At 38.5% G+C, this 16,232-nt stretch overlaps 1 protein-coding gene across 5 annotated transcripts in view; it reads left to right on the top strand.

The window, feature by feature from the left end:
* Positions 1–16,232, top strand: part of st3gal4 (ST3 beta-galactoside alpha-2,3-sialyltransferase 4) — a 45,602-nt gene that overhangs the window by 22,142 nt on the left and 7,228 nt on the right. For 4 of the 5 annotated variants that reach the window (XM_028465152.1, XM_028465154.1, XM_028465156.1 and 1 more), the window contains 6 exons: positions 1,636–1,725; positions 3,934–4,031; positions 4,275–4,338; positions 5,592–5,687; positions 7,815–8,004; positions 8,376–8,501. In XM_028465152.1, the coding sequence (XP_028320953.1) occupies positions 1,636–1,725; positions 3,934–4,031; positions 4,275–4,338; positions 5,592–5,687; positions 7,815–8,004; positions 8,376–8,501 (664 nt within the window). The remainder of the gene's footprint in view (positions 1–1,635; positions 1,726–3,933; positions 4,032–4,274; positions 4,339–5,591; positions 5,688–7,814; positions 8,005–8,375; positions 8,502–16,232) is intronic. The other variant, XM_028465155.1, reaches the window with a different exon arrangement.

The raw sequence follows: 16,232 nt of genomic DNA, 5'->3' as shown, positions 1-16,232 counted from the left end.
GGCAAAAAAGAGCCAGAAAACGTCCAACCAGTCTGTGTCGTGTATCCAACCCTTACCTAGCAGCAGTTGTGCTACAGATGGATAGTTAGTTTGAAAGGCAGCATTTGACAGATATTCAGCTACAATGCTTCGTTTTAGACCAAAGTGGTTTGAATATTTTCAAATCTCTTTGGTATTAGGTTTGGCAGACAATTCAAAAAAATATTTGAACCATTTTGGTCAAAAATATGAAAGCTATTGAATATTATCAGCTGGATGTCTGATTGTTCAATATCAAACTAACACAAGGTTCGGTTTCCGTGTCCACGCATTCTTTTAATCTAAATACTCTTCAGTGTTAATAAACATTTACTGTAAGCTCTGTCACTTTCCCTCACTCATCCTTTAAGAAGATCCTAAAAGATCCTAAAGGGGATTGGACAGTTTCGGGCTGTTTAAAACCAGCGGGTTGTTGGTTTCATGTTAAGCAGCCAACATCTGCTCTTGCTTTGAAGGGAAAAATCAGCTACTTTTGGACAGAGGCTGCATAAGAAAGTGCTACAATTTTATCCTTTCACTTGCCAGTAACTGTCAACCCTCGTTCTTTACAAAATAATTTTAACTGTTGCACTTTTCAGCGTTTGTGGCGGGGTTCGATTTTTGTTCAAAAAGAAGAACCACGACCATCCATATGGCAAGTCGACTTTCATTTATTTTTCCAAAAATGGTGCCGGTGCTCAATATTTACAGTGGAACACAAATATTTACATCAAGAGAAAAAAAAAAAACACAACCTGGTCCCAGCTCTACTTCCAGCTGAGAGGCTTTCAGAAATGTCCAGGTACATTGCTCCCACATGCACCTCCAGAGAAAGACTGCCCTCTATGCAGCTTCCTACACTGCTTTTAACAGGTTAGCCCCTCCCATGGGTGTGGTTTAAATTAAACCAAAAACAATTATTAAGGAATACAAACAAAAACAATATTCACATCCTTTTCAAATGATAACTGATTTTCTAATAAACAAATGCATTTTTCAAATCACATCCTAAATTAATCCCCATATAAATGTAAAAACAATTAAGACAAAATAACCCCTGATCACATGATCTCCCACCCTGCGCTACTGCCTTACATAATCCCTTAGTTAACTCCGCCCCGTTTTGTCCGTCAGCTGCTCAGAGACGTCATGTCACCGGTAAGAGTTTCCGTGTGTGTGTGTGTGAGAATGTGTGAATGTTCGTGCCGCAGGTGAAGCCTAGAACAGTCAAGTGTGCACCCCTGGCTGACTCTAGCAACAGTTGGAGAAGAAGGAGATTAGTTAAATGCATGAAGAAAGAGAATGTGTGTGACGTGTTTGTGTGTGTGTGTGCGTGCGCTGCTGCTCGGTTAGTGACGGCGCTGCTCCGTCACAGCGTTTGAAATCCTTAATACAATGTATTTCTCCAGTATCGGTCGTTATTGAAAGCCAGGTGGTTGTAGTGACCTTCGTCCCAATCCCACAATGCAGCGCGAATTGGCCTTATGTCATAATACAAGTGTGTCCATCTCGTGTAGAACGTACAACCAAACCCACGACCCTTATACTGGTATTTCCCACATATTATGATGTGAAGATGTGTTTTAATGTATTTTGTGATTAATGTTTCTCTTTGAGTTATGGCGGCATAAGCAAGTCTCCGAACAGTAGCAAGTCACCGTGTGATTCCTGGCTTACCCAGAAGAGGTGGGAGAGCCTTAACTTTGAGTAAGTAATGGCATGTCTGTGTTTTTACTGAGCAGGGGTGGGGTGGGATGGGGTGCCGGGTGGGGGGGTAGTGGGGGTGGTAAAGGCTTGTTAAAGAAAGTGCGCGTGCCAGCGTTTGCTTTTCAAATGAAGGTGCCAGCTGGGTTGCTTGAAACTCAATCACTTTTCTTTCTTTTTTTGCCATTCAAGATGGAAACATATTCTAGTGAGAATCAACAGAACATAAATGGTAAAATCAGAGTTTCCATATAGTGCTTTCATTTTGTTTGGAAGGTGCTGATGAAATAGTGAGTGTTTGATATTAAAAAACAAACACTGGATCAGTGTGGTTAAATGATTTACAAAGGAACAATATTTTTATTCTTTGTGAGTTAGTCATTGATCCATATCAGAATCTTCTGATTCTGATTCTGATCCATATCTCCTGTTCTCGTGCTCTGTTATCAGATTATTCAGCTTATATTGTGTGAGCCATTTTTCTACCTTTGTTCTTCTTGCAAAATGGTGATATGGTCTCAATAGGGAGATTTGAACCCTTTAGATTAACCAATTTAACACATGATTCCTGATCGTCGTGCTCACCCTTGTTAAAGGAAGTGCATGGTTTGTATTACTTTTTCACTTGGTTGTACTTGGACTTGCACATCAATCATTATAGAATCAGAGGAGCGTCCCAGCTTGTAATAGTGACATTTCTCTAATGAAACCCTTCCCTGGAGACATGTCCTAATGTCCTGCAGAGAGCTTGTTGGCACATGAGAGTAATAAATGTCTCAGAGACTCACTGTCAAAGACAGCAGGTCATAAACAGCTGGAATCTGGAGGCAGCCAACACAGTAAAGCAACTGTTTCACATATTCCAACCTGCCACGTTGGTCCTACTCCACAGGCTTGTTAATGTTTTTGTTTTCTCTCTCTCCTGCAGAGGTGTGCCAGCACAGCTTTTTAATGAGGGGCATTGCTATTGAATGACGTAATGTCATGGCTGTTTTTAGATTGAGTCTGGGTTACCTGCACAATGAATACCAGAGCCTTTAGTTCAGTCAGGGCATCGGTCCCACATTTAAAGGTGTTTTCTAATGGGCAGGAATGAACAGGGCAGTTTTGTGGTGCAGATGTTATTGTCAGTTTAGACGTTTTCAGTTGTTTTAGACAAATAGAAAATAGTTTTGCATTTGAAAAAGCAGTCAAATGTGTTGCCAGTTGAACATGTGGCCTGCTGTAAAATTGAAAGGACTTTGCTAAAGAAAACCCCATTATTTATAAAGTTAAGAGATAATAATTTCAGTGTCCGGATTTCCTTTACAACACGGTAACACTGTTGTTAGTTTTTATGAGCCATAAGTTTAACGCCACAAGTGCTTCTGATACTTTAAAAGTAAAACAAAATCAAAAACATATTATTTTAAATTTGAGATTTCTGTAATGCTTTGCACATTTTATTGCTGTACCGTGTTGCCCCAAAAAAAAACAAACCTTTTTGTTTGATTCTTTCATTTTTCTATAAGTTGTTACCCGTTTTTTCTTTTGTCTGCGCTAACTCCTCCTACACCGATTTTTCCCATTTCGACAAATAAGCTATCAAAAAATTCAGAAAGTTCCCGAGATTTATGGTATCGCTTTTGCGATTTTTGTAACTTTTAAACTTTTTGACATATTGCATTTTTTTTTCTAATCATATCTATTGGAAATGTCAGCTTTTTCAACTTTGAATCCCTTCATCCCCAGCCATTCTTCAACCGATTTTGACCATTCAACCTTTAATGTGTTCAGTTACTTCCATTAACCCATTTCAACTTTTTTCAACTATTTCAACTTTTTCAACTTTTTTCAACCAATTTCAATTTCTTCAGCGTATTTAAACTTTTTTCAACTTTTTTTTTACTTTTTCAACTTAACGCTAGGTTAATGTGAATGCTGAGCTAATGCGAATGCTAGGTTAATGCTTGCTAATGCTAAGCTAATGCAGTGCGACGTGGGCCAGAACCTGCATCTTCACTTGCATTTTCTTCAGGAAATGCAAATATTCTAGTTTTGTTTTGATTTTAATCATTCAGTCTTCTTGGCAACAAATTTGGGTGACGTGACGGCCCTAAACATTTTCATAAAAGGTGTGACTCACCCCCGGCTGATTAACACAGTGACAGTGTGTACCTGTATCATTGATTATACTATATATTAATGCCTGCTCAATCATTTTTCATGCAGTTTCAACAGACAGACGCAGCTGTTTCTCCAACTGAGTGATTTCTTTTGGCGGGAACATCTCTCGGGCTTGCCGTTACCATACGGCACGAACGGCAGTGGTATGTTTAATTGATACATGTCTCAGATATAATCAGTAACAAATGATCATAAAGAAATTGAGTTTTGTCAAGATGAAGGTATTTCAATTGTTACAGCACTAGAATCCTTCTTTATTCCAAATGCACAGGAGACAAAAAGGTTATCACACTTTTGATGATCAGAAAAGCAGAACACCTGTGTTCCTACCATTGTAAACTGTGTCGCTGATTCAACTGATGGTTCTCTTTAACTTTCCATCCCAGAGGTGCTGCTGCAGAAAGTTCTTGCTATAACAGCTAATTATGAACTGCCAGTTCACATTCAAAAGTAAGTGTTACCAAATATGACATTTTTATTTCTGCATTTCTGTTCCTGTGTCTTTAAAGGGATACTCAACCTGAATTACAAAGTCTGCTCTTACTGTTTTACGATTTGGAAGCTCCATTATGCAATAAAAAGCATTTTAAGCGCACACTTGTGGAACTTTTATGCAAGTCACACTGGTTTCATGAGTTTAAAGGCATCTGATGGTGGCATAAAAATACCTGTTTTAGATGTCTTGCTTGTTCAGCAGCGGTTATACATAGTAGGCTGATTGTGGCATCAAAATGGTGTCATAATGTCCAAAGAGCAGTATGAAATGTAACTAAGTGCCAAAACAGAATTATCCCAACGTGACAAGAACAGAACATGTGAACGCTGATTGGCAGAAATCTCCAAAAGGAAGTTGCCCACATATTAAGAGATATTATGTGTAATTAAAGGCTAAATTTCGATATAAATTACTCCAAAGACAATATTGCATTAAATCAGGGGTCACCAACCTTTCTGAAATTATAAACTACTTCATAGGTATTGAATAGTCCCAAATCCTTGCAGGTTGAAAAGCACTTATTAAACACTAAATGTTCACAGTTTCACTTTAATTAGAGGGTAAGATATAAAGAAGGCTAGCAGTAACTTAAAAAGAGGAAATGTTTAAGTTTCAACATGTAACACCTCCTAATTTTTGCAATTGTTTCATTTTCATTACATTTCATAGAAAATTATCATCTTCCTATTTTATTAGCTACGAACAAACAACTTTTAACTAATCGTCTAATACAAAAATTTCTAAAATGTTACAATTATGTCATATTTTATATTATATAAACAGTAACATACCACAACCTATACACCTAATCTGCAACACTCTGTTTTAAATGTTTATTTTCACTTTCAGATGATAATTTAATACTAAAACTTTATCACCTTAACTCCATTAAGTACTAGCTACACCTGTCACATGTATTTATATTTGTGACTTTGAATCGTGGAAAGTAAATCAGAGTTTAGATGGAGCTCTTTAGTGACTAGGGCTCCATGGTGCCCCCTGCATTAAATAAATTGAATTTCTAAGAGCATAGTCTTAATTTGAATATATTTGTTCTAAAAAAGGAAAATGTAATCTCTGTCGTGATGCCGTGCAATGACGAAATGTGTCTTTGAAGAGTAACGTTACTTCACATCTCTAAATTTGTAGGAATGGTTGGATGAACACAACCTTCTAACCACGTGCTTATGTTCTGTTCCCACAACAGCCTCGAATGCAGAACCTGCGTCGTGATTGGCAACGGTTTTGCCATCAGAAACAGTTCCTTGGGAAACATCATCAACAAGTACAACATGGTCATCAGGTGAGAGACTCAAGTGTTACCGAACATTCATAATTGTCGTTGCTGTTTTTTCAGATTACACTACTATCCTGAAAAAGATTACTTTGTGCACAGAAATATCAAAACAAGAACGAAACAAGAACAATTGAAAGGAACTTTTGCATTTTGAGTCTTTCTTAGACTCCCTCAATCAGCTTCAATATGCCTAAAGCGGCAGTATGTAAGTTTTTGTGGCATCATTTGGTCAAAAATCCATAATCATGTTTGAGCATATTGTAATCCAAAGTGTTCTGAATGGACAGTGAATCTCTTCTCCTACTCCTGGCCATGTAAATTAAATTTATAAATCTAGGAGCGTGACGCTAGATGTCAGCCAATCACAGATCTTTCTACAAACACGTGTGCTCCATGTGCTGTTTTGGGCGTCACTATTGACTGCTCGACTGAAGTCAGGCACGTTCACGTACCATCAATAGTAAAAGTGTAATGACAGACGTTCTAGCAGAAGTCTCCAGTGCAGCACAATAGTGACAATATCAGGCGGAAAAAGGTAGACCGAGGTGGAGAAGCAACAGAATAAAGGCACAAAATACTCGAGAGGAACGTACCGCTTTGCATCCTCGCAGATCCCCGTGACTGCGCAGGGTCTGCCCCACACACTAGTGTCAGAGGGAGAGTGAGAACAGATGTACTACACGCGTGTTAACCCTAAGAGAAGCTTATTTAAAGTGGAGAGAACAGATGCAAGTAATTTTACAGTCTGGATGCGGAGTGATAGTTGTCACTCTGTTCTGAGCGGCAGGCAGCTGAGATCACAGTTGACTGTGTGAGCTCTCTAGCGGGGACCCGCTGACGGCAGCAACCGCTGTTCAGTGCAGTAACTGTAACATTCATGTCAGAGTTTCTAAAACACCAGAAAACTCTCCACTAACACAAGATAAAGTCCCTACATTTGTCACTAGTCTCTATTGAGAAAAAAAAGTAGCTAAGAGCGTTTACTAAAACACCGATAAGGGAGGTCAAGTTTCTGTTTCAAAATAGAGCGGAGAGAGGGTCCTACATACTGCAGCTTTAAGCCACAATCCACTTCTCTCCTTTACGTCTCTTGTTCGGGAAGCTTTGGGTTTTTTTTTGGCCAAGTGGATTAAGGTTATTAACGTTCACAGTTCAAAGCACGCCCAAGGGTTTGACATCCCCAGCTTGGCTCTACCCTAGGAACAGACTTTATTTAAAAGACCTGCTGGAACGTAAGCTTCTAAAGGGAAAACTCATGATTCAAGTTCTCAGTGTGTGTCCTGCTAGGTTAATGAATGCCTTAAGATGGAGTTATGGAGTCACTTTATAGGCTTGTTTATTGCTGCCAGTGCAATATTGTCGTTAGTGTTATTGTAAGTGGTGATGATAACATCAGTCAGGGTTGGGGTCAGTTACATTTTTCAGTGACAATTAGGTTTTCAATTGCCTGCAGGTATGTTCAATTACGATTACACTGACCAGCATTTTTTCCAATTACAATTAAATTACAATTATTTTGTCAACCTTAGAAAGTCAATTACAGTTACATTCTCAATTACCAAAGTTCAATTACAATGAATCACAATTACTGAGTCTGAACTAAATAACCTAATAAAGTTAACCTTCCTCTTGTGTTAGCTTTCTGTTAGCATCCATTATGATAACGGGTCCTAAATCAGCTGTAAAACACACTAAAAACAATTATCTATCATCTAATTTCTTTCCTATCTATTGGTTACCTTGTTACGCTTTCTAATCAATGAATATATAGGTTTTAGCATTTTTTGTATAGGTGCCTTCTTTATTTTTTTTAAATTGGGAAAATGTGGGAAATATCAAATTCACATTTTAATAATTAATTATCAACTACATATGTGTAGAAATGTACATAGGCCTGTAACATGGTTCCCCAGTTTTGCGTTAAATTACAATTGACAATTGTTAATAGAATTTTTATGGCAATTACAATTACAATATCTAAACTCAATTACAATTTAAATACGATAACGACAGCACCATATTTTGAAAATTCAAAATTCCAATTATGGTTACGCCATAATTGTAATTAATTATCTCAACTCAATGTATGATTAGGAATGAGAGTTTTCTGATGTTAGTGCTGTGTTGCCCCAGGTTGAACGATGCCCCAGTGAAAGGCTATGAACGGGATGTTGGGAGCAAGACCACCTTGAGACTGTTCTACCCTGAGTCGGCCTCCCCTAACCCGGAACTACACAATGAGCCTGACACTCTTATGGTCCTGGTGCCTTTTAAACAGCAAGATCTACGGTGGCTCAAAGAGATCCTTTACAATGAGAAGAGGGTAAACAATAATGCACATATACACACACACACACACACACACACTCTCTTACCTCTTACTTTCCTTTTTCCTACAAGCTCACTGTGTCTTTTTCCATATGCGAAAAAAAAAAAAAAACAATTAGCTAAGGTTCAGAGCAGCTCAGAGTTTAACACAGTTTCCGTCCTCTAACTACTAATAGTCGCAGGATCAGTCGGCGTTTATTTGCACATTGATTGGCTCGCCACCAGTCATGAAGGAGTCATGAGTGCATCTTTGCGTAAATAAACTCATTGTACAACTAAAATTAGCCATTACACTCTTTGCCCTTTTGTTCTTAGTGATATCGTGACATCCTGTTTGTTATCATTGGTTTTATTTATGTTTTTCAGGTCAGGAAGGGCTTTTGGAAGCCTCCACCCCAAGTCTTTTCAGGAGATGCTAGCAAAATAAGAGTGCTGGACCCACACTTTTTGCACAAAACTGCCAGGCTGCTGAAGATCCCCCTGAACCAAGAGGTGAGGGATTCCTTCCACAGACAAATCATTATAGCTCCAGTATTATGCTTTTTTTCACCCATCTCCATTTGATCTAAGAACCCCAACAACATAATATTTGAGATTTATTTTCCCAAAGTCGCCTGTTTTCCAGAGTTTTAACCCTCTCAAAAGTAATTTTAATTACGCTTCTAAAAACAGGCTGTTTTGGGGCCTTCGTTCATATACATGAGTCTGTAGATGCAAACTTATCAACATCGTGATTTTTTTTGCTCTTGTTATTGGTTTCAGCCAATAACGGCACATTACAGTAAAACACATGGCTATTGTGATTGAGTCTGACAAACGCTGCTCCACGGTGTGTTTATCACATCAGCAGCGGAGTCAGTCAGCAGTTTCAACTGTTTGAAACACTCCCCAGAGCTGCTACGTCGCTTTCTTGTCACCCTCACATATTCTGACCACAGGAATAGTTCATTTAACCACTGTTTTGTCTAACTGCTGTGTCGCATTTTGACACAAACATGTCAGATCATGTCAAAGACGATACAAGGCGATATAAAGGCTACGAAAAATGGAACTGATTGTGAGCGATCACACTGCACTTCGGATTATCTATATACTGGATAACCAATATTCTGGATAATCTATATACTAAAAGTTAATATATTATTTATGGATGAATCGACTAGTGGTTAAAGGAGCAGGCTTGTAATCATAGGCTCACTGGTTTGAATCTCACCTGATCCATCACTGTGGGATGATGATCAGTCCCTTATATTAACCCTAACTGCTTTCTGGGTGCTACGCTCACTGCTCCTCAGGGAAGGGTTAAATGCAAAGAACACATTTTGTGTACGTCGCTTTACACATATGACAATAAAGTATTTATGTATATTATAAACCGTAGTGTTTGTTTTAGCTGTGAGGTAGTTTGAAAGGGAGGAGCTCACATTCTTATAGGGTAGGAGGAGCCAGGATTGTCAGGAGGAGGAGTTTGTGCATTGTGACGTCCGTTTGGAGCTGACTTTTTACAAAATGTGGAATAACAGAACTTTTTTATCTTTGGCTCTCTGAATGAGGCTAAAGGAATGTATATAACTGTAGCAAAACCATTATAAAGTATTTTTTTCATAATACTGCCCCTTTAATGTGAAGATGTGAAGAGCATCATTTTAATCATCTCTGGTCCTGCTGAGACATGTGCAACGCTGACTTAGAGATTCTGAGCTTTGAGGTATGCAGGTTCTCCCTAAGGGTTTCTTCTGTTGCTCTCTTATATTAAATGTCTTGACTGAGTGGATGTGTGCCTCATAGTCCATCCAGGCTCTACTTTTTGCCTTTTGTTACCTTCAATGTGAATCTTAACAAGGCTGCAGGGTTCACTGATTTTGGTGAATGATCCGTCTTGTGCTGAAATGATACTCAGTTTATTAGAACAGACATTTTTGTTCTGAAATACCGAAGGTGAAATGTTGAAAGTCAGGGCGAGAATTGTGGCTCCAATTACTTTATAACACACAGAAGATTAGCTTCTGGCATCTCATTACATGATAAGTGTGTCTTTGGTTGCACAGTAGAAGAAAAGGCTTTTAAAGAAAAGCCAAAATATCATATGGATTTCAGGTAGATGCACCAATTTTGTATAACAGACAGACCCCGCATCCCCTCCTGGAAAGGCTGATTAATTAATTCTTGGGAATACATCCAATAGAGTGACCTTCACCGTTGTTTTCTTCCTGAGGAGTAGATCGCTGAATGCAGATGGGGATTGTTTGACTCAGAGAGGCTGAAATGAAGGGAAAAGTTAAACAAATTGGGAAGATAACAAAAACCTTCACTAAAACAGAACAAAAGAAGAAACACAAGCCGAAACAAATTTGTGGGAGAGCAAGGATTGTGCAACAACAGAACACACAAGACATTTTTTAGAATTACATATTTTGGAAAGATCTTGGAAAGTGTGCTGTTATTGCTTCTTGTGCGCCAAGTGGGAGGATTGTTCTTGATGAAAGCTCTGGCTACATTTTCTTTTGCTTTTAGCTGCTTCCTCTCTATTTCCTGGGTACTTTGGTCAACAAGTGACAGAGACTTTTGAAATACAAATGATGCATGAGAAGTGAAAGCAGTGGGAATTCAGTGATCTTCCCAGCAGTCAGCGGGCTCTCCCCACAGGAACTGTGCACCATCTGCACAGACTGTATCGAAATGGCTTGTGAGGAAAAAAATAAATTAAAGAGGGGAGGAAGGGGAATTAATTTTTAGGAGGACTTTGACTTCATGCGTTCACTGATTGCAGGATTTAGGATTGCCATTTAAATTTACAACAGCAATAGTCAGGGCCAGGCAATTTTAGGCAAAGGAAGGCAAATGTATTTGTGTAGCACATTTCATACACAAAGCAATTCAATGTGCAACAACACCTGAATTGGTTCATAGTCATCTGGGTTCAGTGATAGATATAGTTGTGTGTCATCGGCGTAGCTCTGATAATCAAGCTTACAGTTCTGTAAAATTTGTCCTGAAGGAAGCATATAAAGGCTAAACAGAATGGGTCCAAGAACAGAGCCCTGAGGAACCCCACAGGACATTGTTAATCTGTCAGATTCAAAGTTTCCAATGTTTACTAAACAACTTCACTCCTCCAAGTAGGAATTGCAGTGCATTATGCTGCAGAAATATTAGTACTGGTATGATTTGGTCATCGCACAAGGCGAGTCACTCCAAATCAAGAACACATCTTAATCTTTTTGCAGCCCAGTCAGTTATAGGCCTGTACATTAATTATTAATAATGTATACGTGACTCAACTCATGTGTACATAATTGACATTTTTGGAATGTCTGTCCTTAATAACAATTTTCACAGAATTTTCAATTAATTTATTCTTTGAAGCATTAATATTTTTTATCCAATTGAATTGGCTTGATTTTAGTGAGGTTAGTACTCAGTCAGAGCCATGAATGCAATGATTGGCATAATTATTTATTTGGGTGTTACATCACTGTTTACAGTCAAACACTTTGATCCACTGTTGGCTCAATTTTTGATTAATCAAAAATCTGTGTGGATGGTTAGGCTGAAAATGTCCTGTAACAAGTTTGGTGTCAATTGAGCAAAAATTGTGGGAGGAGGATAAAAAAAGATGAAAAAATTTGCAATACGTTTAAATGTACAATTTTTCTTCTGTACTGGGGCTACAGTTTAGCGAACATTCCAAATCTGTAGGACATATGGTTGATTTATTGTGAATTCTTAAGATTTTAAACTTCATAGGCTTCCTGTCATGCTACTTTTAGGACAGTTGGCCTGTTTTTGCAGCTGAGGCAATCTGGCATTTTTGTGCAAAATTTGATGATTGTTTGCGTTTGGGAAACATGATTCTCCTCGGAAGAAGAAGAAGATGTAGGATAACAACAGGTTCTCGGCAGTTTATAGGCTGCTTGGCTCCTAATGAATCTGATTGTTTACTAATCACAGGGTCCCCACGGTCATGAAATTTCTAAAAGTTATGGAATTTGAAAAAATGATTTTCCAGTTTTGAAAAGTCATGGAATAATTTAACTGTTTTGGAAAAGTTTTGGAAACCCTAACTCTAACACCTTGTGTTGTACATCGCTTTTAATAAATATTTTTGTAAATTGAAATTGTAATCTTATAATTAAATATGGTAGCACTTAGTTAGTTGTTGTCTAATGTTGCATTCAATAGCTGATGCATTGTTATTTAAAAAAATATTGCAAAATGGGTGTCAAAGGTTATTGTGCCATTGTCTGATGCTATATGAAGGATAAGTGATGGACACAACTTGCATTCCCTGTGCCACAATTTTGCTACTAACCATGCTATATTAGTACACTGGAAAGGCCCACTCATTTTTGCGCTCTTGAATAGATCTTAGCCGTTCAAAACTAAGTGATGGAAATTTGGTAAAATATTTTTTTAAGAGTTTTGGAAAAGTTTTGAAAAATGGTTGTGAAAAAAGTTTCAGAACCATATAATCAGTAATTGTAAATTAGTTTTTTAAAATCTCGATATTTTATCCTTGGGTCTTCCTTATTTTACACAACACTAACACTAGCAGTTATAGACCATAAACTCTCACACATGAAACCACTTCTTCTTTTTCCTGCTCCGTCCTTCCTCCCCTGCTCACAGAACCACATCTATAGCACCTAACTGTGCACAATATTGTCGTTTCCTTGTTCGGGTTGCATTGGTGTGCGCAGCCTCTACTCCCCCCCCACCCCCCCTCCCCGAGCCCCACCTTCATCCCCTCTCACCAAGGAGTCATGGGCATGTGTCCAAACTATGTGCCGGGCCAAAGTAGAGCTCTGCTGTTCGTTCGTGTTCTGGCGACCACATGAGGCTACGTACACACAGAATGTCAGCTGTGTTCCATGGCGAGGTGCTCATTCACTTTCTGATTTAACGAGAAAAGACACAAGACAGCGTTAAGAACTGTTTTACAGACTTACATCGAAACCAAATCCTCTGTTTGACAGAGCTAAATATGTTTAGTTAGACTTATGGTCTGGTAAAATGTGACCCTGTGTGAAGTTCAACTACAATTTCATTGGTGGTAGAGTGTAAATATAATGTAAATATTTGATGAATTGCGATGCATGTCACAACACAAATCAAAACAATACATGACCGAAGACAGAAACTACAAGTTGAGAAAAAAATGCCACCTCTGAAGAGCGAGAGTGTTTACTCTGCCTCCAGGTTGTGGGGACACGATCGTTTCTCGCCCCTGTGAGCACAAACAATCATTGACAGGGTTGTATGGAAAGTAGCGAACAAAAAAGGCACAGGTCTGCTCCCACTGAGCTAGTTTGGGTCTTGCATACCAAGTATCTTACCGTGTTACACGCTTGATAATCACAATGTTAGTTGTAGTTGTATTTCCTAAAATCAAACATAATAACAAACAAACTAGACGTTACAAGCAATTTCAGATAATGTCTTGAATTTCCACACTTTTAAATAATTGCCAATCACAATTGACAATTTAAAATATGCTGAATAATGTTTGTTGGTGTGACTAATGTGACTTTGTTCAGTCAGGTCTGAGCTTTAGCTTTCTTTCTTTTTTTTCGTCTGCATTTGTACTCATTTGGTACAAAATCTCCTCTTTGGCATGTTTTACCATTAGGTTTATATAATTTTGTTCTTTTATAATATTAACAATATCCCTTAACACTGGGTATTCAAAGTTCCCGAAAGCTTAGATCAGTGGTTCCCATGTACCCCCTTTGTCTGACTACAGCATTTTACTTAGAAAACTACAGTATTTAAAAACAACTATAGAGCATAATGATGGAATGAACAAGAGATATCACACATTTTAAATAATCTCATTTTGTAAATAAGTAGAATGAAACAGTATTTAGGGGCCTATTCTCCCGTCTGGACCTTTTTTGCACGCCTACAGTTACGTGCTTCTTTCCTATGCGTATTCTCCGGTTCAGGCCGCTGACACGCCCACTTCGCGTAAGAAGCTAAAAAGTGCGTATGTGTGAATTTTTTTGGGCTGCAGTGAAACAGAACTATTGGCTTCCATAATACGCAGTTTTAAATATAAATTGTTTAAAGTGACCTGAGCTGAGCCTGAGTAAAATATGTGTGGGAACAGTTTGTAGTGCATCCTCATCTGCATATGACAGCTTGTTTCACTCTGTAGTGGATCAAACTGTGACTTTATGTTGGACATAGTATGAAAACAGTTGAATCACTGTGACCAACTTGGACAGAAGTCTGCGTCTGTCAGAGTTTTAATTAATCGCGCAGCAGCAGCTGAGTGATCACAGCTGCTGCTGCGTGACGCACGAGTTTGTGTGGCTTCAAATGTAACTAAGTTCATATTTCTAGTGCAATATAATGTTTCACCTTATCAGGGCGCTGCACTTATTCCAGGGTTAGAAGTGCGTAAGAGGAAAAGGACTTACGCACACCGGAGAATACGAGTAAAGCCAGATTTGAATGGGAACGCCCACATTCAGGGCTGGTCCACCAACAGTGCGTAACTGGGATGAAGGCGCGCAGCGACTGACTTAAGTACAGGGGGAGAATAGCACGCAGCCAAAAACAGCGCTGCTGCACAGCTTTTTGGACTAATGCGCATGGGAGAATAGAGCCCATAGTGCGGTAGTTCCAAACCTTTTTTAGATCGTGACCCCATTTTGATATCACAAAAGTGACCCCAAAGACTTTTTTCGCTAGAATTAGTTTTTGATCATGTTTGAGCTCAGATATAAATTTTTTTTACTGCATTTTAGTCGAAATCGATTAATATTTCACAAAGTGAAAATTTAGAAATACACTTGTTTAAAATTGTGTGCTGGTTTAATCTAAAAAAAAAGAATAATAATTTAAAAAGTTTCAAAAAACTATTTTAATGTTTCCAAAATTTCAGGCGACCCCATTTAAACTCCAGCTGACGTTAGTTGCTCCGGAATATATTTATTTCTATAGTTTATATCATTTTTGGTCATCTCATGCCTGGGGTGGGACTCAGAATGACACTTTCCTTGTTAATACTCTCTCTCTTTCACTCTCACTCTCACTCTCACTCTCGCTTTCGCTCTCGTTCTCTCTCTCGCTCTCACGTTCTCTCTCTCGCTCTCGTCCTCACCCTCACTCTCAAAATTCAATTCAATTCAATTCAATTCAAAACAGCTTTATTGGCATGAGAAAACAGGCTTACATTTCCAAAGCAAGTGTGAAAACCATGTACACACGAAAAGATTAAATGTTATAAAATCGCTACATTTGTGCAAAACAATAAGATTAAAGTAAAATCATAAAATAGGCTTTCGCTATATATATGTAGAACAAAATTTACAAATAAGTTATAATGGGAAAAGGTTATGTACAGAATTTTACATATATCAATATACGTACATGGGCATGCATGTAATGGGACTGTAGGGTCTATGGGGGCAGCCGTGTTTGCACATTGCTGGATTTCAACGAGCAGGTAGGGGAGTTTTTGGACGTCAGACAGGTTGTGAAAGTCTGTGTGGGTGTGTATGATCAGGGGGAAGTAAGTGTCTCTGAGGTCCTGGTAGCGGGGGCAGGAGGTCAGGAAGTGCAGCTCGGTCTCCTTTTGTTTTCTTATGATGTGGTTCAGTCTGGTTGGGGTTCTGTATGGGGGTTTTGCATGTGTTTGAGTACGGAGTTGTGTATTTGAGGGCTTTGTGGTGGAGGGTGCTGGGCTCACTTTCCTTTAGGTGCTCATAACATTTCATCTCTCTCTCTCTCTCTCTCTACCAAATACCCCTTGTAGTGCCATCGCACACCCTTAGGGTTACACGTACCTATTTGAGAAACAATGACTTACATCACGGGTATTCAACTAAAATGGTCCTGTATGCGAAAATGTCTTGAGGCAAAGGTCCGTAAAATCATAATGTCTAATAATTTTGTATAATTAAATTAAATGAATTCATATTTAAGTAGCATTGTAGCTACGTATATCACATCTACACGTTGTCAATAACTGACCATCAAATCAAATTCATTCTGTGCAATTCCAATGTTTTTTTTGTTTGTTTTTTTTACAGTATTTACATGTAGCACATATGATGTAACTATAGGCGCAATGTTTAAAGTAGGGCAGCATTTCAAATGAGAAAATGAAAGTGAAAATTGTGCATGTTTTTTAACAATCCAAACAACACATCTTCTATTCAACTCTGTCACGTCTTTGTTTATAATGAAAACTCAGCTCTAGCATGTCCTGCTGGG

This window comes from Gouania willdenowi, chromosome 13 (genome assembly GCF_900634775.1).
Source record: "Gouania willdenowi chromosome 13, fGouWil2.1, whole genome shotgun sequence".
In the NCBI taxonomy this organism is placed as follows: domain Eukaryota; kingdom Metazoa; phylum Chordata; class Actinopteri; order Blenniiformes; family Gobiesocidae; genus Gouania; species Gouania willdenowi.
This window is presented reverse-complemented; position numbering and strand designations above follow the sequence as displayed.